At 42.3% G+C, this 22,999-nt stretch overlaps 1 protein-coding gene and 2 pseudogenes across 2 annotated transcripts in view; 1 reads left to right on the forward strand and 2 right to left on the reverse strand.

Annotated features, from left to right (window-relative positions):
• LOC115502257 (zinc finger protein 418-like) overlaps positions 1 to 22,999 on the reverse strand; it is a 98,298-nt gene that overhangs the window by 22,895 nt on the left and 52,404 nt on the right. Inside the window, exons 2-3 of one of the 2 annotated variants that reach the window (XM_032591247.1) lie at positions 22,419 to 22,545; positions 11,497 to 16,507 (exon numbers count right to left, since the gene is read on the reverse strand). The exons of the other annotated variant lie outside the window; for it this stretch is intronic. Of the exons in view, the coding sequence (XP_032447138.1) occupies positions 14,190 to 16,507; positions 22,419 to 22,545 (2,445 nt within the window). The 3' untranslated portion in view covers positions 11,497 to 14,189. Of the gene's footprint in view, positions 1 to 11,496; positions 16,508 to 22,418; positions 22,546 to 22,999 lie in introns of those variants that run through there. 2 annotated transcript variants of the gene reach the window in all.
• On the reverse strand, positions 1,600 to 9,586 carry LOC116737801 (annotated as a pseudogene).
• LOC115503151 lies at positions 19,839 to 20,378 on the forward strand (annotated as a pseudogene).

A 22,999-nucleotide genomic window follows, 5' to 3' on the forward strand; every position in this document is an offset into this window, starting at 1 on the left:
TTGTTCTTTTTTTTTTTTTTAAGGTTCTCTTTTAAGTAATCTCCATATACAACTTGGGGCTCAAACTCACAGCCCTGAGATCAAGAGTCACATGCTCTTCTGACTGAGCCAGCCAGGTGCCCCAGTAATAATGTTTTTGCAGTTTAGAGATAGTGTTAGAAATAGCTCTGGGAAAATACCAGGGGATGCTGAAGAAAGTTAAGATGTTAGAGAATTTTTAGCGGAGCTATTTTTCTTGAAAATATTAAGCATACCACCTTGGAGGGAAGAAAAGAAGTGAACATTTATAGTAGCCAGATTACTAAAAATGGACAAGAAACTGAGGTGTTCTGTTTATTCACAGCTCTACCGCTGTACACTGAGCAAATACTCAGTTGCAGGCACTTAGGCACTTTTGTAATGTGAATGGAAACATTAGGGGATGCATGGGTGGCTCAGTCGGTTAAGCATCAGACTCTTGATTTTGGCTTAGGTCATGATCTCACCATTTGCAAGTTCAAGCCTCACTTTGGACTCTCTGCTGTTAGTGCAGAGCCCGCTTCAGATCTTCTGTCCCCCCACTCTCTCTCTCTCTGCCCTTCCCCCAGTTGCTTGTTCTCTCTCTGTCTCAAAAATAAACATTTTAAAAAAGGTTAAAAAAAAAAAAGAAACATTAGAACACTGGAAAGACAAATACTCATGCAATTTACATTCTTCAAAGAACACAGGTAGGTAGCAATCCCTATCAAAATAATACCAGCATTCTTCACAGAGCTATAACAAGCAATCCTAAAATTGGTATGGAACCAGAAAAGACCCCGAATAGCCAAAGCAATCTTGAAAAAGAAAACCAAAGCTGGAGGCATCATAATCCCAGACTTCAAGATGTATTACAAAGCTGTAATAATCAAGACAGTATGGTACTGGCACAAGAACAGACACTCAGCTCAATGGAACAGAATAGAGAACCCAGAAATGGACCCACAAACGTATGGCTAACTAATCTTTGACAAAGCAGGAAAGAATATCCGATGGAATAAAGACAGTCTCTTCAGCAAGTGGTGCTGAGAAAACTGGACAGTGACATGCAGAAAAATGAACCTGGACCACTTTCTTACACCATATACAATGATAAACTCAAAATGGATAAAAACCTAAATGTAAGACAGGAAGCCATCAAAATCCTTGAGGAGAAAGCAGGCAAAAACCTCTTTGACCTTGGCTGCAGCAACTTTTTACTCAACACGTCTCCAGAAGCAAGGAAAACAAAAGCAAAAATGAACTACTGAGACTTCATCAATATAAAAAGCTTCTGCACAGCAAAGGAAACAATCAGCAAAACTAAAAGGCAACCAACAGAATGGAAGAAAATATGTGCAAACGACATATCAGATAAAGGGTTAGTATCCAAAATCTATAAAGAACTTATCAAACTCAACACCCAAAAAACAAATAACCCAGTGAAGAAATGGGCAAAAGACATGAATAGACACTTCTCCAAAGAAGACATCCAGGTGACTGACAGGTACATTAAAAAATGCTCAACATCACTCATCATCAGGGGAATACAAATCAAAACCACAATGAGATACCACCTCCCACCTGTCAGAATGGCTAACGTTAACAACTCAAGCAACAAGTGCATAAGAGATAGAATGTGGATTCATTTCTGCTTGCTTGTTGATCCTTATGTTCCTTTATGCTGGCCTCAAATTTGTCCAGCCCACGCTGGCAGACATTCACAAGCCCTGTCAAGCCTCTCTGAAAAGGCTCAACAGCTGGAAGAGCACCTCAAGTCTGAATGCATAAATTAATTTTGCTCTCTGAAGGATGGGTTGTAGTGTAACCACAAAATTCCACTTCTGGGTTCTTCATGATCATGTAACGAAGAGCATTTCTTAGGGTATGGTCCTCCTCCTTGTGCAACAAAAATGTCACACAATTGTCACACATTTCCAGGGCTGTCTTCTTCTCACCTTCAGCCACTGAGGTTCAATCCAGGAATTTTTCCCTCCAGCTCCTGGTCCTCTTCTATTGTGGGGGCGGCTTCCTGAAGCCTCAGGTGGTGTAGGAGGGTCGGAGGCTCTAAGGCATACCGCAAATGGTGAGGGCAAAGCAGGAAGGAAGGAACGACCTATGCAAGGAGCCAAGGACAGAGGCAAAAATGAATAAACATTTTAAAAATAGAAGAAGATTCTCTCTCTCCCTCTGCCCCTTCCCTGCTCTCTTTCTCTCTCAAAAAAAAAAAAAAATTAAAAACTTAAGAAGCCGATTTAAATTGTTGTGGCATTTTTAGAATTATACCAGGTGTGTCCCCAACTACATCTTTTGGGTGTGGAGCCTCGTTATTTATGTCTTTGGCAAAGAGAACACATGAAGTGAGAGCTGTGTTAGTCTGCTGGGGTGGCCACAACAAAACCCCATAGACCGGGTGGCTTCAACAACAGAATGTATTTCTCACAGTTCTGGATGCTGGGAGTGCGAGATGGTCGGGTCAACAGGTTTGGTGATCTATAGTCTCTCTCCTTGGCTTGTGGATGGCTACCTTCTAGCTGTGTCCTAATGGGCCTTTTCCTCTTGGCGAGCAGTGTTGGTGTCTATTCTTCTTAAAATGCAGCCAGTTTGAATAGGGTAGGACCCCACCTTAGTGACTTCATTTAACCTTAGTGACCTCTTTAAAAGTAGTCCTTTAGGGGTTAGGGCTCCAACATATGAAAAGTATTCTATTAATGTTTTAGTGGTAATAGAAGGCAAAGGAGTTACTAAAGTTAGATGATAGACAAAGACCATTCAACTATTTGAAAGTATCTTCCAGTGGCCAGTGGCTCACAATAACTTCTAAAAGTGACTTTTATGAAAATGTAATTTCCAAAAGGTGCATTTAGTGGTATTTACTTACAGTATCAACTGTAAATGCATTGTTTCTTTTTGTTTGTTTGTTTAAGTTTACATATTTATTTTGAAAGAGACAGAGACAGTGCACATGGAAGAGGGGCATAGAGAGAGGGAGAGAGAGAGAGAATCCCAAGCAGGCTCCACATGGACAGCATGGAGCCCAATGTGGGGTTCAAACTCACAAACTGTGAGATCATGACCTGAGCTGAAACCAAGACTTGGATGCTTAGCTGACTGAACCACCCAGGTGCCCTTGTAAATGCATTATTTCTAAGAACTACTTAAAGAAAACAGGGTGCCTAGGTGGCTCAGTCACTTAAGTGTATGACTTCAGCTCACATCATGATCTTATGGTTCGTGAGTTTGAGCCTGCATCAGGCTCTGCCCTGATGGTGCGGAGCCTGCTTGGAATTCTGTCTCCCTCTCTCTATGCCCCCCCCCAAAAGAAATAAACTTTAAAAAATTCAAATACTTAAAAAAATAAAGCAAATATTACAAAGTGCTAAAAGATAGAGTTTAATAAAGTAAAATACATTTCTTTCAATTGAAACTTAGTATTTTGTGATGATGGAAACAAAGGCAAGAAAAATGTAGCTTAAATTAAATCTCTTTCCAGCTCACAGTCCACTGACAGACACCTGAAACATGCAGAGTGTGACCTTCCCCAAGGAACTCATGGCTGCCTTAGTGACTTTATGTTTATATTTTATTAAAGTCTAAAAGTAACCTTAACAGCTAGCCCCTCAAGGTCCTGAAAGCCTTGCTTCAAAATTTCTCTATCCCCACTCCCTCTGCAAACTTAAAAGTCTATAATCAGTCACTCCTCACAACCCCAGTGCAGCTCTTTCTGCCCATGGGTCCTGTCCCTGTGCTATAATAAAATCACCTTTTTTCTCCAAAAATATCTCAAGAATTCTTTCTTAAAAATCATAAGCAACGCTGATTATTTATGCAGCCTGATTAAACCCTCACAAACACATCATCTGGCCTAAGAAAAGTTCTGAACATTTTGGTCTTTGCGGTGTCCTCAGATACCTGGCATGAAAACCCTTCACCTACTTTCTGGGATTCTTTTCTCGCCCCTGTCTCCATCATACATTTTTCCACAGAGGCAATGATCTTTCTTCAGTTTTTTAAATTCCACATGCATCTCTCCACATGCATACGTCTGGCTTTCCTTCTCTCTGATTAAAACATTTGCCCCCACTATGCTTTGTAAATTTAAATATATCTATATATAGGTGTCTGCATAAATTTCAAATCAGAAGTGTTTTCTACCCTAAACTCCTAAATCCTGAACATTCTGTGAAAGGATCTCAATTTAAAATGGAACCAGAAAATATGAAATGGAGACTCTCACACACAGACTCTCAGAAGAGTGGAACTTAAGAACTGAGAGACTGTGGCTCCTGGGGGGTGCAGTCAGTTAAGCATCTGATACTTGATCTCATCTCAGGTTGTGATCTCATGATTCATGAGTTCAATCCCCACATCGGGCTCTGCACTGATGGTGAGGAGCCTGCTTGGGATTCTGTGTTTCCTTCTCTCTGCCTGTACACCACTTGTGCTTTCTCTCTCTCTCTCCCTCAAAATAAATAAATAAACATTAAAATATTAAAAAAACAAACAAACCCGGGGGTCCTGGGTAACTCAGTCAGTTAAGCATCTGACTTGGGCTCAGGTCATGATCTCATGGTTCGCAAGTTCAAGCCCCACATCAGGCTCCGTGCTGACAGCTCAGAGCCTGGAGCCTGCTTTGGATTCTGTATCTCCTCTCTCTGCCCTTCCCCTGCTCATGCTCATGCTCATGCTCTGTCTCTCTCTTTCTCTCTCTCAAAAACAAATAAACATTCAAAAAAATTATTAAAGGGGCGCCTGGGTGGCGCAGTCGGCTAAGCGTCCGACTTCAGCCAGGTCACGATCTCGCGGTCCGTGAGTTCGAGCCCCGCGTCGGGCTCTGGGCTGATGGCTCAGAGCCTGGAGCTTGCTTCCGATTCTGTGTCTCCCTCTCTCTCTGCCCCTCCCCCGTTCATGCTCTGTCTCTCTCTGTCCCAAAAATAAAATAAATGTTGAAAAAAAAAATTAAAAAAAAAAAAATAAATAAAATTATTAAAAAAACAAAAAAGAACTGAGAGACTGATTTGCTGTAAACATTTGATTTACAGAAGATTTGTCACCTGACCAATGAACATCCCCCAAGAATCTCCATCCTCAAGACAATGAACTTCCTGCTTGGACTTGGGCTTGACTCCTCTATCTTTGCACTGCAAGCCCTAAATACAGCCTGCTTGAAACCCCCATTGGACTTGCCTGTATCTTTCTACATTATATGTGCTGAATTGCAATTTCTCTGTCATTCCTAAATAAAATAAATTTCTGGTAATTCAAGCTTGTTCCAGTTTACCTCCCTATTTAAGGTGACAATTCCCTATATTATACTATCATAAAATTTCCTGAATATCTCTAGTGATTAACAGTATTCAATTTTAGAAAATTCTTTAAAAATAATTATCAATAGCGTTCCTGTTTTCCATACACTATAAGCAACCCAAAGCAGAGTTATTATCATTGTTACTCAATTTGAATCAAAATGTCCTGGAAGATTAAATGGTATACAATGAGAGCCTACAAATACATAAAGTTGACTAAATAAATGATCGGAGGGGCGCCTGGGTGGCGCAGTCGGTTAAGCGTCCGACTTCAGCCAGGTCACGATCTCGCGGTCCGTGAGTTCGAGCCCCGCGTCAGGCTCTGGGCTGATGGCTCAGAGCCTGGAGCCTGTTTCCGATTCTGTGTCTCCCTGTCTCTCTGCCCCTCCCCCGTTCATGCTCTGTCTCTCTCTGTCCCAAAAATAAATAAACGTTGAAAAAAAAATTAAAAAAAAAAAATAAATAAATGATCGGATGTTTTAGAGAGGACTTCTAGCCCAGAAACTGCATTTGGAACATTTGGGGTTTTGCCTAGTGGGCAAAACAAAACAGAGATCCTGGTTTCACTGCCAAAGAGACTGAAAGGATGACTGTCAGGGACCCTGAAGACACCCATGCAGAGGCATTCATCAGAGGTGTGGCTTCATAATCCCATAATCAGGGGTATGTGAAAATACAAAATAGAAGGCGGAGTAAAAGGAGACAAACATTCACCAGAACAAGAATTGTGCTGAGGGCTCTAGCCTCGTGGGAAGGTCTGGGGGAAAGGCTGTTGCTGTGAATTCGACGGCCTTGCTTCCTGTGCCTGTGTAGGTCAAAGATCATGGAGCCACATGGCCAACCATGAGGTTAGGACACATAACATCAACGAAGAACAACATGAATGTGTGTACTGGGATGGTCCATTTTTCTGGAATGTCTGAAAGACAGTATCTATGAATATTTTTCTGCAGTTGTTTTTCCTCTTTCTTGGTCCAGTCTACTCATAGCAGGAGAGGAATTTAGCAGGAGTTACAGGGCCCACCAGAGGAAAGAGCAGAATCCAAGGCACTTTGGAGACATCATTCCTTAGCTCCACCCATCTCAGAACACTGGGGCAAAGCTTACTGACCTGGAAGCCACTTGAAAGGATGTAGTGTTGAGACAGATCCTTCTGCCCCTCTGTGAAAATAAAGGACAAGTTTATGTCCAATGTCACCTAGAAAATATTTCCTTCCAACGCTGCCCTTGTCTGAAGGAACTCTTTAGAGAGAAGCCCCAAGGAGTTGGCAAAGACAAGTTGTTTAACCATATCTCTTAACAGATATTCTCCCCATCAGTACTATTCAGTCTCTTTGAGTCTCTTTTTAAAATATCTCTTTAAATGTTGTACACGTTAAAACAATTATAGTTTCACTCTTCCATCCAGTATATTTCTTGTTTCTACCTGTTAGTTCATAATTTGGGGAGCTTCCTGGGTATCATCTGAAACTGGCCCTTGTACACAGAGGACAGAGGCAGACCGCTCCAGATTGCTAGGTGGCAGAATTAAGCAAGGAAACTTATGTGTGAGGCTTACCTTGGGTGACTGCAAGATAAACAGATCTCTGCATCTGCCCACCGGAATCTTAAAATGTATATAGAAACCTTCACTGGGTTCAGCTGCATATACCATCCGGATGGTGTCAACAACACTTAGTATCGCAAGGCTGTGTCCTCGGGCAGCTTCTAGTGTAGGGAAGGCAAGCAGAGTGGACATTCCCAGGACAGGGGAGGGGTTTGGAGCCTCTGACTGCCCAGGCCAATCTCTTCACTCAACCGATGGTGACTTCTTGATGACTTCCTCTAATACTACCATTTCTCATTCACATCTGAAATAATATATATCTGTCCCTGGTTCCTGATGCAAACCTTCTAAACCATTATAATTTTCTGGTGATAGTCACCTTTTCACCTCTCTGGCAAAACTGAGGCTTAACAGTGAATGCAGATGTATCACCTGGTGTAAAGCCCTCTACTTCTGCATCTTTGTAATTTTCAAAGGATTGAACAAATGAGTTATGTAATGAGGGAAATCCAAAATTACATTAATGCCTCGAAAGGGGCTCACAGCGAGATGGAACACAGGTAGGTGAGAAGGACACGTGACAACATGGGCTTGCGACAGGTATCTGAAGTGGGGGAGGGGCAGCAATCCCTGCTATCTCCAGGTAGATAGCGTCAGAACCGATTTCAATTGTAGGACACCCAGATGGTGTCAGAGACTTGCTTGGTGTGCACCCCCCACGCATACCCCCAGTACCACTGACACTGGACAAGAGTGCAGAACCTTCAGGCAGTAAGCACAGAACATTGAGTTCTAAGGTGTAAAAGAATTAAGTTGAACCCACGGCTACACTGGAAACTTGGCTACCAGGAAATTCTTCTTTCTAAAAAGCGTGTTGTTTTATTTTTTTCTCACTCTTGAGAAGTCTGAGGAAAATTACACTTAGAGGGAAGGAAATAATCAAGTGAGAATAGAAATACATGGAAAAGTGGAAGGAAAGCTATATAGCCTTGTGCTGTTTCATTGTTTCAAAAACGTTCACTCAACATCTTATCTGGTTCAGAGACTGGTCTAGATATGTTACACATCAGTAAAGAAAGAAATGTGTCCTACCGTAGCCTGCATTCAAAATTATTGAGGGGAGTGACCAATAAGTAGTGAAGAGACTATTCTATATTATACTAAATTATAAGGTGGCAGGTGCTGTGGAAATATGAAATAAGAGCATTACCAAGTAATGGCAAGGATGTGGATTCAGGAGGATTTCGATAGGAAATAGAGGGGTCAGGGTTGTTCTCATAGGGAGATATTTGACCACACAATTAAAGGAGGGAAAGGAGAGATTTGGGTACTTGGGGAAGATGTTCCATGGAGAAGAAATGGCCAGTACAATGTCCCAGGACCAGGAGCTTGCCTGGAGTATAAGACAATTGATGTGATTGTTGTTTGAATTGGTTGGTAAATTTTAGTAAGCCAGACAGAAATCTCCCTACTGTGTGCACATTTCTGTAAGTACATCTACATGTCTCTACCACAGACCCCCTGGTTTCCAATCTTCTTCACTCTTCCTTCTTCACCAGGGCAGATCACTGGCTACTACCTGGAATCTACATATATTATCGGCTTGGGATAATAATTGTTCCACACAAAGTGGATGGCCAGACCAAAGCATAGGTAAAATGCTGCTTCTTCATTGTCTTTCTGGGACACCTTGAATATGGCTGTGATGCAGCTACCATTGATTTTACTTGCAACCATAAACCAAAATGAGCCAAGCAGAACCCAAGCTCAAGCCCTTAACGCCCAGTACAGCCATTATAGTGAGCTATTGCCACATTGGTGGGTTCTCATGAAGCCCAGTTGTGTTCTCTAGATCTGATTTGGCTCAATCCTGACTGCACATTTCTACCTTCTAATTAAATACACCAGAGTCCTTTGACTTTATAATTTGGTTGGTCCAAGAGAACTCTCCTCATAGTGGGTTGTTCTGGATGCACAGATATTTATACACCCTATTCACTGTTCAGTTCTTATTTGGAGACAATGACTCAACAGGAATGGTGTCAAAATGATGTAGAAGTCTGTACTACAGACACACAGGCTTCCTCCAAGAGCCCTGGGGGACTGTCTTGTGATTCTCTGGCTTGGACTCTTACTCAAACCCCACACTGCATGTTTCCTACCAGGTGGTCTGCTCAATTTTGTGGCCCAGTGGACAGGACTGCTCCCACCACAGCCCAGATCTGCTGCACAGCTCTTTCCCACAGGACCCCGTCCATGGCCTCCATATCCTCTGGCATAGGACAAGTGTTTCTAGTTGAGGAAATGTTGCTTCTTAAAGACAAAGAAGCCTACCAGGTGCCGTGCTCCACATTTTTGTAAGGAGATCCAAGAGACAAATATCAGAATGGCTAACACTAAAAAGATCGATTACAGCAAGGGTTGGTGAGCATCTAAAGAAACTGAAATTCATAGGCTACTGTTGGGCAGGAAGCTAGGCATGCGCAACAGGAGGACGGACCTTAGATGTCCTGATGGAGAGCCCCAACCGAAGGCCACCTGGGGGGAGGGGGAGCTTTGTCTCCCTTGGAGTGTACTTCAGTAACACTTTGCTCACCTTTACGTTCATTTTGCTGTCCTGTAATTTTTTCCTGTGGCAGCGAGAACTGAGGCTTCTTTCCTTTTCCATCAAATTCTCAGTAATACTAGTGGTGGAGATGTAGAACCCTGTAACCAAGATGGAAAGCAGTTTGGCCATTCCCCCTCTCCCCTCCCCCCTTCCCCCCCTTCTTGTGAACTCCTTTGGGTCAGACACCAGATCTTAAAAATTGTAGCAAAAATGAAAACTAATACCGGTTTGGTACTTTGGCAGCCATTATCTCCTCTTTCTCATAATGGCCACGTAAGGTAGGCGGGGCATAGGTTATAACCTCCACCGGGCAGATGAGAGGCTATCACACAGCAGGAAGCAGCAGGGCAGGGAGGGCCTGGGGCTTCTGCCACCTGATTCTATCCCTGTTCCACTACCCCTTGCAGTCTCCCTTGTGCTCTTCTGATTTCCCAAACCCTCTCTAAGGCAAGCGATGGCCAATATTTGTCGATTTTATAACCTCCAACTTTACCCCCTGGCTGTCATCCTGCTGCCGTAGTGGCCTGGTGTTCGCCTGCTGGTACAACTTTGTTCTCCATGTCCCATGTCGGTGTTACAGGCTCCGAGAAGCAAGAGGATAACCGATGGCGGACCCTCAGAAGCAGCTGCCGGCGGGCCTTCATTGGGCCAGGTGTGTGTGTCAAGGTCACACAGCTAGGGAGACAGAGGCTGCACTGGGACCTGGCTCTTTCCAGAGCTCAGTGTTTGCTCCTATGGGAAAAGCAGAGATGCAGCAAGGGAGAGAGATGATGCTTGGGGAGGTGAGCCCTTACCTAGCAAGACCAGGAGTCCAAAGGTCTCCAGCATCACCTCCAGGTACTAGATTCTCTGGGCTGTGCCCAGCCCACCAGAGTGAAGGTCATAAACACCTGGAAGTCAAACTAAGGCATCATATTGACCTTCGGGTTGGTGAGTGGGATCAGAGCTTATCACTCCATTGCTGATAAAGATAGAGAGACCCAACCGTGAATCACCAAGGTGTCTTAAGGTTTGAGCTCTGTGCTGGGCTCAAGGAGGAGGCTAATGCAGTCGTGTACATAATGCTACTGTGACTGAGAGAAAAGCCCTTCCTGGGGAAGGCCACTGGAGATGACAATGGCCTCCCCATGAGGACAGTGGGGGCAGAGGACAAGTGGGAAAACAGTCATGACCATTCCAAGGAGAACAGCAGCAGCAACAGCACCTCCTTGGTCCTTGCTATGCACCTGCCCTGGGCTGAGGGCTTCGTGAACTGTGGTACAGGGGTTACACACACCCAGGGCTGGAGCTAGTCGTTCAGGTTTGAATCCAGTCTCTCAAATCCGACACTTGTCTGTTTTATGACCTTGAGGAACCAACTCCATCTTTCCAACCCTGGACTTCTCTGGAAATACAAAAATCATTCTCACCTCCTCAGGTTGCCATAATTAGAGATGCTCACAATGCAAGCCCGCGAGTCCTGACACTGATAAATGCTCAGGGTGCGAGTCTTAGTAATTCTCACAGGGGCCAAGGTAAGCACCATCACTGCCTCCCTGTCAGTCAGGGAGCTGAGACTCCGGGAGCAATAACGAGTTGCCCAGATTCCCAGGTGAAGCCCCGCTTCCCCTGCAGGCAGGTTAGCAGGTACTGGAAGGCCCCATTTCTTTCTCAAACACACCAAGGGATAGAGGGCTGTTGGGGCACTGGAGAAACATTGCCTGGCCCAGGGGTGCCACTGCAGGCAGAAGTTGGAGTTGCTCAGGGCTAGATAGGCCACAGGTGCCACTGCACAGCAAATGACCTCCGAATGCTCAGGAGCAGCCTACACCTTACACGCCTTTTACACAAGAGGAACCTGAGGCCCACAGAAGATGGGAATGTGTCCTGGGGATCTGGGGTTCAAACCCAGGGCTTAGGGATCCTGATCAGTGCCTTATATCCTCTCTGTTGGGCTTTAGGACTCGAAAAACACCTTCTCCATCCTGAGTCCACCTGGTGCCCCGAGAGTCCTGCTCCAGCCTACCGACCTCCATAATGACAGACCAGGAAAATGGGTGGACACTACAAAGCAAGGCTTTATTGTATTATTAAATGTCTGGACTTTAGAACGTGAAGGAGAATATATTAATGTAGATTAAAAGTGTTTATGTGTGTCCATTATGCATAGCATTAAAAAACTGAAAACAACGAGAACATACACTTTCAGTATTAAAAATAATTATCCCACAAAGTAAAAGTCACAACATGAAATTCCAACATACACCTGTTGTTTCACATCCTTTTGTAAAAGGAAAATAACCAAAGTTCATAGAATAGGCAGAAGATATGAACCGTTTAGCAAAAATATAGATAGCAAATACACATCAGAAAAAAATGCTCATCATGACTCCTCAGGAAAATGCAGTTAAAACACTGAGACTGCACTATAGACTTATAAAAAGGATTAAAATTAAGAATGACCAAACCAAACAATTCACTAGGATGTGGAGGAAATGGAACTCTCATACACTGCTGGTAAGAGTACAAAAAGGTATACCATTTACATCACAATATGCTAAATTCTTTAAGTTAAACATTTACCCTACGACTCAGACTTTCCACTCTGAGCTACAGACAAAAAATAAGTGAAACACATGTCCATATAAATAATTACACATGAATGTTTATACCAACTTTATTTTCCATATGCAAAAATTAGAAATACCCAAATGCCTGTAAACAAATTAATGGGTAAACTAAGAGTGGTATAACTCAAAAGAATATTTGTCAGCCAAAAAAAAAAAAAAAAAAAAAGATCACCTACTTATATATCATTGATGCATCTACAATTATTTATGCAACACAAAAGTAGGAAAAAAGGGGGGGGGCACCTGGGTGGCTCAGCTGGTTAAGCATACAACTTGATTTTGGCTCAGGTCATGACCTCATGGTTCGTGAGTTCAAGCCCTACATCATGCTCTGCGCTGTCAGGGCAGCGCCTGCGTGAGTTTCTCTCCCTCCCTTGCTCTCTTTCAAAATAAATAAAATTTTAAAAACTTAAAAAGAAAATACTTTGATTCCCACTATATAAATCATAGAAAATAGGGTTTTTTTTTTTTAATGGAAAGTAAATCAATAGTTACTTGGAGTGCTGTGAAGGTAGATAAAGGACATGAGGTAAATATACAATGACCGATATGATCACTATAAGACCACGATGTTTTCTGAGGTTTGTAAGTATGTCAAAACTTACTAAAGACTACATTTCCAATATGTACAGTTTATTACATGTAATTATACCTTAATAAACCTTTCTTAAATAATTCAAGATAAAAAATCTGTTTGTCCAACTCTTTTTGGAAAATAGGTTTTGCAACCCTACATTCAACACACAGTCTCACCCCGCGGAGGCTAGTTTTGCTGTGAAAGCAAATATAGCGATCAACGAAGGACTCTCCATGAGAGTCAAGAGGACTGCTGGCTGGGTCACAAAAGCCGCATCCCCGGACTACAGATCCCCCTTTTCTCGATCTGTTTTCCTGCCTGTGCAGCAGTGGTCTTGAGATGAACATCACTAAGAGGCTGCAGGAATCCACAAAACCTTTCAATTATTTCCAATGGCAACGATGTAAGCTACACCAGATCCATCCACCCGGAGGTCCATGGACTTGCGCACACCCCAGCTCTGCACAGCCTCTGCTGCAGTATATGTGGGCACACTTTTAGAAGAGGCACATTCTGTCTAGTTGGCTGCAGTCTCCTCCACTCCCTGTTAAGTCAGTGTTTCTATAGCAGTTCTGGTCTCCCCTGAACCTTATGGCCTTACAATCAATGACAAAACACAGGATATCAGGACACATGGCTCTTTGCAGGACCTGGGAAAGAGGTGTCCCTCAACAGTGCTGACATCCCCTGTGCTATCCCCTGTGAAAAAAAAAAAATCATGCTGCTCGCAGAAGCACCTGAGGTTCTCACACCTGCCCCTCCTCAGGGTGATCTCTATGCAGTCTTTCCTAGGAGGTCACGGGCAGTGCAAATTTGGCAAAAACTGGTAAGCTCATTTCTGCCACCATACTGTCCCCTTGAGGCACAGAAATTTGAGACCCTCCCCAATGAAAGCTCTTCACCCCTTCATGTTTGTAGATCACAAAATGTTTATAAACCACCACACATGGTAGATAAAACACACAAGATTGAAAAGGACTTAAACATGGACTTTGTTACTGCACAAACCAAAGCAACAGGGGCTAGCAGTTCTTCAGTGGCTTGGAAGCTGGAAAAATTAATCACAAATGTCTCTGGAGACCATGTTCCTGCAAATGCTCATCCTTCTCTGCAAGCTGCCAGCTGAACTGATTTGATGTTCTCTAGGACAACATTGGCCAGGTCTATGCCAATTAGTCAGAAAGAAGGAAATGTGGGTCCCCCAGAGACTCAGGTTACTCCTAATTTCCTCCAGCAATGAGAACAGAGGTGAGCTTCCCTGAGCACAGTGGGGTGATGACTGATGCATGATGTAGAGACTTGCCAGGGGAGGAGTAAATAGCTTTGGCCACAGACTGGCAGTGAAATGTATCTGGAGAAAGCCCTCAGCAGTTTAGAAACTGCAACATAGCCACACATGCTTCAGCCACATAGCTGAAACTTATGAGAAACCTCTCTACTATTGGCATTTAGATGCAGTAGATTGAATTCAGGCAAATGGTGCCTTACAAAGAGTTGCCTCTGGTATCATTACACCGAACAAGGAAACTGTATGCTTCTTACCCATCTAAGGCCTTTCTCCGGTGTGAACCCTCTGGTGCTGAGAAAGGTTTGATTTTCGGCTAAAAGATTTCCCACATTCATTGCAGTCATAAGGCCTCTCTCCTGTGTGAACTCTCTGATGATAATGGAGGGTAGAACGAGAGGTAAAAGATTTCCCACATTCACTGCACTCAAAAGGCCTTTCTCCTGTGTGAACTCTCCGGTGAATAATGAGGTGAATTCTTTGGGTAAAGGATTTTCCACATTCACTGCACTCATGAGGCCTTTCTCCTGTGTGAACCCTGCGATGTCGAATCAGTATGGAGCTATTGGTAAAAGATTTCCCACATTCACTACACTCATAAGGCCTTTCTCCAGTGTGAACTCTCTGATGATAACCAAGGGCAGAGACGGAAGTAAAAGATTTCCCACATTCACTGCACTCGTAAGGCCTTTCTCCAGTGTGGACTCTCCGATGTTTAGAGAGATATGAGTTCTGACTAAAGGATCTCCCACAGTCACTACATTCGTAAGGCTTTTCTCCAGTGTGAACTCTCTGGTGTTGATTCAATTGGGAACTATCCCTAAAAGATTTCCCACATTCGCTGCAGTCAAAAGGCCTTTCTCCTGTGTGAACTCTCTGATGACAACGGAGAGCAGAGGCAGAGGTAAAAGACTTCTCACATTCTTTGCACTCGTAAGGCCTTTCTCCAATGTGAACTTTTTGATGATAACGGAGGGCAGAGCCAGAGGTAAAGGATTTTCCACATTCCTTGCACTCGTAAGGCCTTTCTCCTGTGTGAACTCTCTGGTGTATATTGAGGTGATTTCTTTGGGTAAAGGATTTCCCACATTCATTGCACTCGTAAGGCCTTTCTCCCGTGTGAACTCTACGGTGTCGAATAAGTATCGGTCCATTGGTAAAAGATTTCCCACATTCACTACACTCATAAGGTTTTTCTCCAGTGTGAACTCTCTGATGATAACAGAGGGCAGAGCCAGAGGTAAAGGATTTTCCACATTCACTACATTCATAAGGCCTTTCTCCCGTGTGAACTCTCTGGTGTTGAGAGAGGTAAGATTTGTGGCTAAATGATTTCCCACATTCACTGCATTCGTAAGGCCTTTCTCCTGTGTGAACTCTTCGGTGTATAATGAGGTGATTTATTTGGGTAAAAGATTTCCCACAATCATTACACTCATATGGCCTTTCTCCTGTGTGAATTCTCTGATGGTAACGGAGGCCAGAGCTAGAGGTAAAAGACTTTCCGCATTCACTACATTTATAAGGTTTTTCTCCAGTATGAATTCTCTGATGATAACGGAGGGCAGAGCTAGAAGTAAAAGATTTCCCACATTCACTACATTCATAAGGCCTTTCTCCTGTGTGTACTCTCCAGTGTTCAATGAGATCGGATTTTCGTCGAAACGATTTCTCACATTCAGTGCACTCATAACTCATTTCTCCAGTGTGAATTGTACGTTGTCGAATAATGATGGAGCTCTGACTAACAGATTGAGCACAGCCACGACACACGTAACAATTTTCTCCAGTGTGACTTCTCTGAGGATAAGGGAGGACAAATTTTTGGCTAAAAGATTTCCCACATTTGCTGCACTTGTACTGCCTTGGTCCAGTATGAATTCTTCGATGTTGACTGAGGGTTGAGCTTCCCGTAAATGATTTACCACAATCACTACACACATGAAGCTTGTCACCAGTGTGGATTCTCTGGTGAATAGCAAGTGAAGATCTGTACCTGAATGTTTTCCCACATTCAGGACACACAAAACACTGTCTTCCAGTGTGGATACCCTGGTCTTGAACAAGTGTGTGTTTGGGACCAAAGGCTTTACCGCATTCTTCCCAGGTGTAATGACTTTCTTTGCTTTGAAAAGTCATCCCACACTTGGTGATTCTGTTCTCTCCAGTATGAGCTGCCTGTTGTTGGAGATGTTCTGAGGTGGTCAGGAAGTCCTTCTCAACCTCCTTATAGGTAAAGGACTTTTCTGAATCATGGAAATTGCTGCTCTTCACAAATGAGGCCCTGTCCACACTGCTTCTGAAGGATTTTTCTCTCATGTGCTGCTTCTCATGCTCTTGAAGGTTTGCACTGCAATAGATTTGTTTCACACATGCCCCATACTTGAATAGTTTCTGGCTACTTGGCTTCTCCTGGTGCTCAGCCAAGTGGAAAACGTCTCTCAAGACCGGACCACACATCTCACAGGGATGGGTCTTCCGGGAAGACAGAGCTGCCTTGGGCACACTGGCCTGTGACACACCTACAGAAATGCTCTGTTCAAGGGGTGCCTCCGCATCTTCTGCCCCACAGCAGCAACCTGAACGCAAAGAAACACTAGTGAAATACAAGCTGACTTTATTGGAAGAGGGCAACCCAATTACAAATATGCAAATAAAAACCAAAAAAGAGCAAGGTCTGGTATAATGATAAAATAGTTAATTTATCAAGAGGATAGAATAATTAATTGTAAGTATACAGGTGCCCAATATCCAAGCACTTAAATATATTAAGCAAATACAGATCAGAAGGCAGAAATAGACAGCAATGCTATAATAGTAGGAGACTTCAATATCCTATTATCAACAATCAACAGACTATGCAGACAGAAAATCAGTAAGGAAATGTTGGATTTGAACTGCACTTGATACCAAAGAGACCTAACAGACGTACACAGAAGATGCCATCCAACTGCAGCAATAAACTGTACGTTCTTCTTTTTTTTAATTTTAAATGTTTTTTTTATTTATTTTTAAGACAGAGACAGACACAGCATGAGTGGGGATGGGGCAGAGAGAGAGGGAGACACAGAAACAGAAGCAAGTTCCAGGCTCTGAGCTGTCAGCACAGAGCCTGATGTGGGGCTTGAACTCACCGTGAGATCATGACCTGAGCTGAAGTTGGACACTCAACCGACTGAGCCACCTGGGCGCCCCAACTGTACATTCTTGTTAAGTACACATGGAACATGTCTAGGACTCTCTCACATGTAGATCACAAAAAAATTCTTAACACTTAAGAAGACTGAAAACATACCAGGGATCTTTTTCAACTATGTGGTATGAAACTAGAAATCATTAATAGAAGGAAAGCTGGAAAATATCACAAATATGTGGAACTCAAACAACATTATCCTGAACAATGGGTCAAAGAAGAAATCAAGAACTATATTCAAACAAATGAAAATAGAAACACAATACATTAAAACTTATGGAATGTAAGAAAATCAGTTATAAGAAGGAATAAAAATTATAGTAGAAATAATTGAAACAGAAACTAGAAAAATAGAAAGACCAATGAAACTAACAGTTGGGTTTTTGAAATGATAAACAATTTGACAAACCATTAGTTAGACTAAGAAAAATGTGAGAAGACACAAAACCAGAAATGAAAGTGGAAACATCACAAGTGATACTGCAGGAATATAATCAAACAAAAGAGACTACTATGAACAATTACATGACAACAAATTGGCTAACCTAGAAGAAACAGATAAATTCACAGAAATATATAACCTGACAATACTAAATACTGAAGAAATAGAAAATCTGAACAGACTCATAACTGGTAAGGAGAGTCAATCAGTAATAAAAAATCTTCCAACAAGGGACATAGGTGGCTCAGTCAGTTAATCTTCTGACTCTTAATTTTGGCTCAGGTCATGATCTCACGGTTCGTGGGCTCAAGCCCTGCATCGGACTCTGTGTTGACAGCACAGAGCCTGTTTGGGATTCTCGGTCTCCCTCTCTGCCACTCTCCCACTTGCTCTCTCTCAAAAATAAATAAACATTAAAAAAAAAAAATCTCCCAGGGGTGCCTGGGTGATCAGTCAGTTAAGCTTCCGACTCTTGATTTTGGATCAGGTCATGATCTCACACTTCATGAGTTCAAGCCCCACACTGGGTTCTGCACTGGCAGCACACAGCCTGCTTGGGATTCTCTCTCTCCCCTTTTCTCTGCCCCCCCCCCACTCATGCTCTTTTTCTGGGTGTCTCAAAATAAATAAATAAACTTAAAAAAAAAAAAATCTCCTAACAAAGAAAAGCCCAGAACCAGACAGAATCACTGGAAATTCCACTACATATTTAAAGAATCAACGCCATCCTTCTTAAAGTCTTCCAAAAAACTGAAGGAACACTTCTAAAATCATTTTATGAGGCCAGTATTACCTCAAAGGTAGTACAAGAGAGGAAAAGTACAGGCCAATATCCCCAATGAACATGAATGCAAAACTCTTCAAAAAAAGAAAAAAAAAATACTTGCAAACCAAATCCAAACCCAAAAGCACATTACAAGGATCATACACTACAATCAATCAGGATTTATCCCTGGGATCCAAGGATAGTTCAATATGTGCATATCAATAAATGCAATACACCACCTTAATGGAATAAGAGTTTAAAAGGTAAAAATCATATAATCACATCAATAGATGTAGCAAGTTTATTTATTTTGAGAGAGTGTGAGTGGGGGAGGAGGAGGGAGGGGAAGGAGGGAAGGAGGGAGGGAGGGAGAGAGGGAGAGAGGGAGAGAGGGAGAAGGAGAATGAATCCCAAGCAGGCTCTGCACTGTCTGTGCAGAGCCTGATGCAAGGCCCAATCCCACAAACCATGAGATCACGACCTGAGCAGAAATCAAGAGATGGACATTCAACTGAGCCACCCAGGTGCCCCACCTTCACTTTTATTCAACCTAGAACTAGAAGTTCTAGCCCCAAGTAATTAAGGAAAAAAAATAAAAGGCATCCAAATCGGAATGAAAGTAAAATGGTCTGTTTGCAGGTGATACAACCTAACATACAGAAAATCAAAGAATACACCAAAACACTGTTAGAAGTAATTAATGAATTCAGTAAGGTTGTAGAACTAAAAAAAAAAATCAACATACAAAACTAAATTGTATTTATATACACCAATAATAAACTACCTGGGGGAAAAAACTGAGAAAACAATCCCACTTAAAATAGCATCAAAAAGAAAACAATATTCAAAATAAATTTAACATAGAAGGTGAAAGATCTGTATCTTGAAAATTATAAGAAATTGATGAAAAAAATTGAAGACACAAATGGAAAAACATCCTGTGTTCTCAGACTGGAAGAATTAATAGTTAAAATGTCCATTTTACCACAGCAATCTACCCAAAGCAATCTACAGATTTAATGCAATCCATAACAAAATCCAATGACATTTTTCACAGAAATAGAAAAAACAATTGTAAAATTCATATGGAACCACAGAAAACTCCAAATAGCCAAAGCAATCTTGAGAAAAAAGAGCAAAGCTGGAGACATCACACTTCTTGATTTCAAAATATGCCAAAGGTATAGTAATTAAAACAGTATGGTACTAGCATAAAAACAGACCAATGAAACAGAATAGAGAGCCCAGAGATAAACCTTTGCACACATGGGTCAACTAATCTTTGATAAGGACACCAAGTATGCATTACGAGGAAAGGACAGTCTCTTCAATAAATGGATATCCACATGGAAAAAGAAAAAACACCTCCACCTTGGGTCTTAAAATAAGATGGGAGGCATGGGGAGACTTTGGCCAAGCCTGCCAGCTGGTTTGAGAAGCCAGACTAGCTGTCGGTGAATGTGGACATTGCGGGCTTTTGTCCACTCCCCACCCCAAGTTCTCCATATGTAATTTGGGTGCCAGCAGCACTGTGATGAGGCCAAGGCTGTGGATATTCCCTACATGGATACTGAGGCACTGAAGAAACTCAACAAGAATAAAAAAATCAGTCAAGAAGCTGGCCAAGAACTATGATGTCTTTTTCTTTCAGAATCTCTGATCAAGCAGATTACACAAATCCTGGGCCCAGGCCTGAATAAGGCCGATAAGTTCCCTTCCTTGCTGACCCATAATGAGAATACGTGGCCTATGTGGATGAAGTTCACAATCAAATTCCAGATGAAGAAAATGCTGTGTCGGGCAGTGGCCATTGGCCATGTGAAGATGACAGATGAGGACCTTGTGGACAACATCTACTTAGCTGTCAATTTCCTGTTGTCAGTGCTCAAGAAGAATTGGCAGAACACCTGGGTTTTCCATGTTAAGAGCACCAGGGGCAAGCCCCAGTGCCTATCTATACTAAGGCACAGCTTAATAAACCCTAAGGCTACCAAATACAACAACAACAAAAACACTGGACCTGTATTTTACACCACTCACAAAAATTAACTTGAATTGGATTTTTTTAAAAACTTAAAACATAAGACCTAAAATTACAGAAGTTTTAGAAAAAACATACAGAAAAAGCTCCTTGACATTTGTGTTGCCAATGATTTTTTGGATAGGACACCAATAGCAAAGGCAACAAAAGCAAAAATAAATTAAGTGGAACTGTATCAAACCAAAAACTTCATAGCAATGGAAATAATCAACAAAATGAAAAGACAACCTAAGAAATAAGAGAAAATATCTGCCAAGAGATTAATATCCAGAATACATAAAGAACTCATAAAACTCAACAACAAAACCCAAATAACCCAATTAAAAAGGAGCAAAGGACCTGAATAAACATCTATCCAAAGACATATAAATGGCCCACAGGTACATGAAAAGGTGCTCAACATCACTAACATCAGAAAAATGTAAATCTTAGTTACAATGAAAAATCACCTCACACCTATTAGGATAGCTCTTATCAAAATGCAAGAGAGAACAAGTGTTGGTAAGGAATGTGAAAAAAAGGAAATCATCACAGTTGGTAAGATAAATTGGTACACACATCGGTACAGAATGGAAAAGCTCTCAAAAATTAAAAATAGCAGCACCAGGGGCGCCTGGGTGGCTCAGTCCGTTGTGTCCAACTTTGGCTAGGTCATGATCTCAAGGTTCATGGGTACGAGCTCTGCATCCAGGCACAGAGCCTGGAGCCTGCTTCAGATTCTGTGTCTCTCTCTCTCTTTGCCCCTCCCTTGCTAGCACACTCTCTCTCAAAAATAAATAAAAACGTTAAAAAAAAAAATTACAAAAAAAATAGCAGTGCCTGTTTCAGTTAGAAGAGCATGAGACTCTTGATCTCAGGGTTGTGAGTTCAAGCCCCACTTTGGGTATAGAGATTACTTTAAAAAATAAAACCTTAAAAAAACTGAGTATCTCAAAGAGGTATTTGTACTCCTGTATTTATTGCAGCACTGTTCACAACAGCCAAGGTATGAGAACAAGGTAAGTATCTATGGATGAATGGATAAATAAACCCTGGTGTATATATATACAATGGAGTATTGTTCAGCCATAAAAAAGGAAATCATGCATTTATGACAACATGAATAAACTTGGAGAGCATAATGCAAAGTGAAATAAGTCAGACAGAGAAAGACAAATACTATATGGTATCACTTCTATGTGGAATCAAAAAAAGGAAGGAAGGAAGGAAGGAAGGAAGGAAGGAAACAAAGAGTAGAATGCCAGGGGCTGGAGGCTATGGGAAACAGGGAGATGTTGGTCTGTTACAAACTGATCAAGTTCTGTGAATCTAATATGCACCGCGGTGATTATCATTAATAATGCTGTGCTGTACACTTGAATTCGCTAAGAGAATAGATCTTAAGGGTTCTTATACTCACAAAAAATATGTAAAGTGATGATATGAAATCAATTGTAGTAACCATTTCATAATATACATGAACATCAAGGTCATAACACTATACACTATAAATATATACAAAATTATTGGTCAATGATACTTCAATAAAGCTGGCAAACAAGAAAAAGAAAAAAGAAGTCTGAACACTATAAATAGAACCGGGATGGTCTTGAAAGACAGTCAATGGTCCATGTAAATAATGGTCATGATAATGCCTGCAATTCCCAGCACAGGCAAGCACAATGAAATCTCAGATTAAATAAGCAAACAAAACCAAGGACACAGAAGAGCCATGGACCTAGAGAGATGAACTGGCCAGGGAGAGGACAAACAAGATGCCATCCATTAGCCTTACTGCACAACTACTGAAATCAAATCCTTCTTGTAAAAGTTCAGTACGGACAGTGCTGGGACTGTGGGGAGAGAAGAGGGCAGTGCAAAAACACAGCCCTACCTAGGACAGCAACTATCCAGGAAACGGGGAAAGCCAGCTGTACCTATGGTCTATATGTTGAAAAGGACAGAGAAGACCCTGGGGGCAAGAGGGACAAGGAAAAAAAAAAAAAGGAAAAGAGAGTTATGGATGGTGAAGTGCAAAACCTAGTCCACATCACTGGGGAGGGTCTTACCCAGTGAGGATATAAGTGCAAAGGTCTCCAGCATCACATCGTGGTACAAGCGTTTTTGAGCCTCATCAAGGAGCTTCCACTCCTCCTGGGAGAAGTACACGGCGACATCCTCAAAGGTCACACCACCCTGTCAAGAACAGGACAGATGAAACCATGAACATTCTTTCTCTGAGAACCCACAATCCACCTCCTACACATCTACTCCACATCCATCCTCTTCCAGAACTCCCCACCCTAGAGGAGGTACCGGGCCCCAGTGCCACTGACAGCGGTTCTCAGCAACAACAAGCAGCAGTGCCCATGATGTCAAGGAAGCTCTGGGACTGGCCCTCAGGGCCCCATCCCTCTTACCAAGCATTTCTCCTACATCTCACAGATCATACATACAAGATACGGCCACATGGGCTCATGCTTCACCCCAAGGTCCCCAATCCCAGGGCCGGAGGGCTCTCAGCTCATACTTACTCTTGATGTGTACATCATTCAGTAGACCTGTCTCACATCTACGGATCCCTCAAATGCACTCCCAAGCTCTACCATCTCCCTGCCCCGCACCACAGGCATCTCCCTGGACTCACCCA

Source organism: Lynx canadensis, chromosome E2 (assembly GCF_007474595.2).
Source record: "Lynx canadensis isolate LIC74 chromosome E2, mLynCan4.pri.v2, whole genome shotgun sequence".
NCBI lineage: Eukaryota > Metazoa > Chordata > Mammalia > Carnivora > Felidae > Lynx > Lynx canadensis.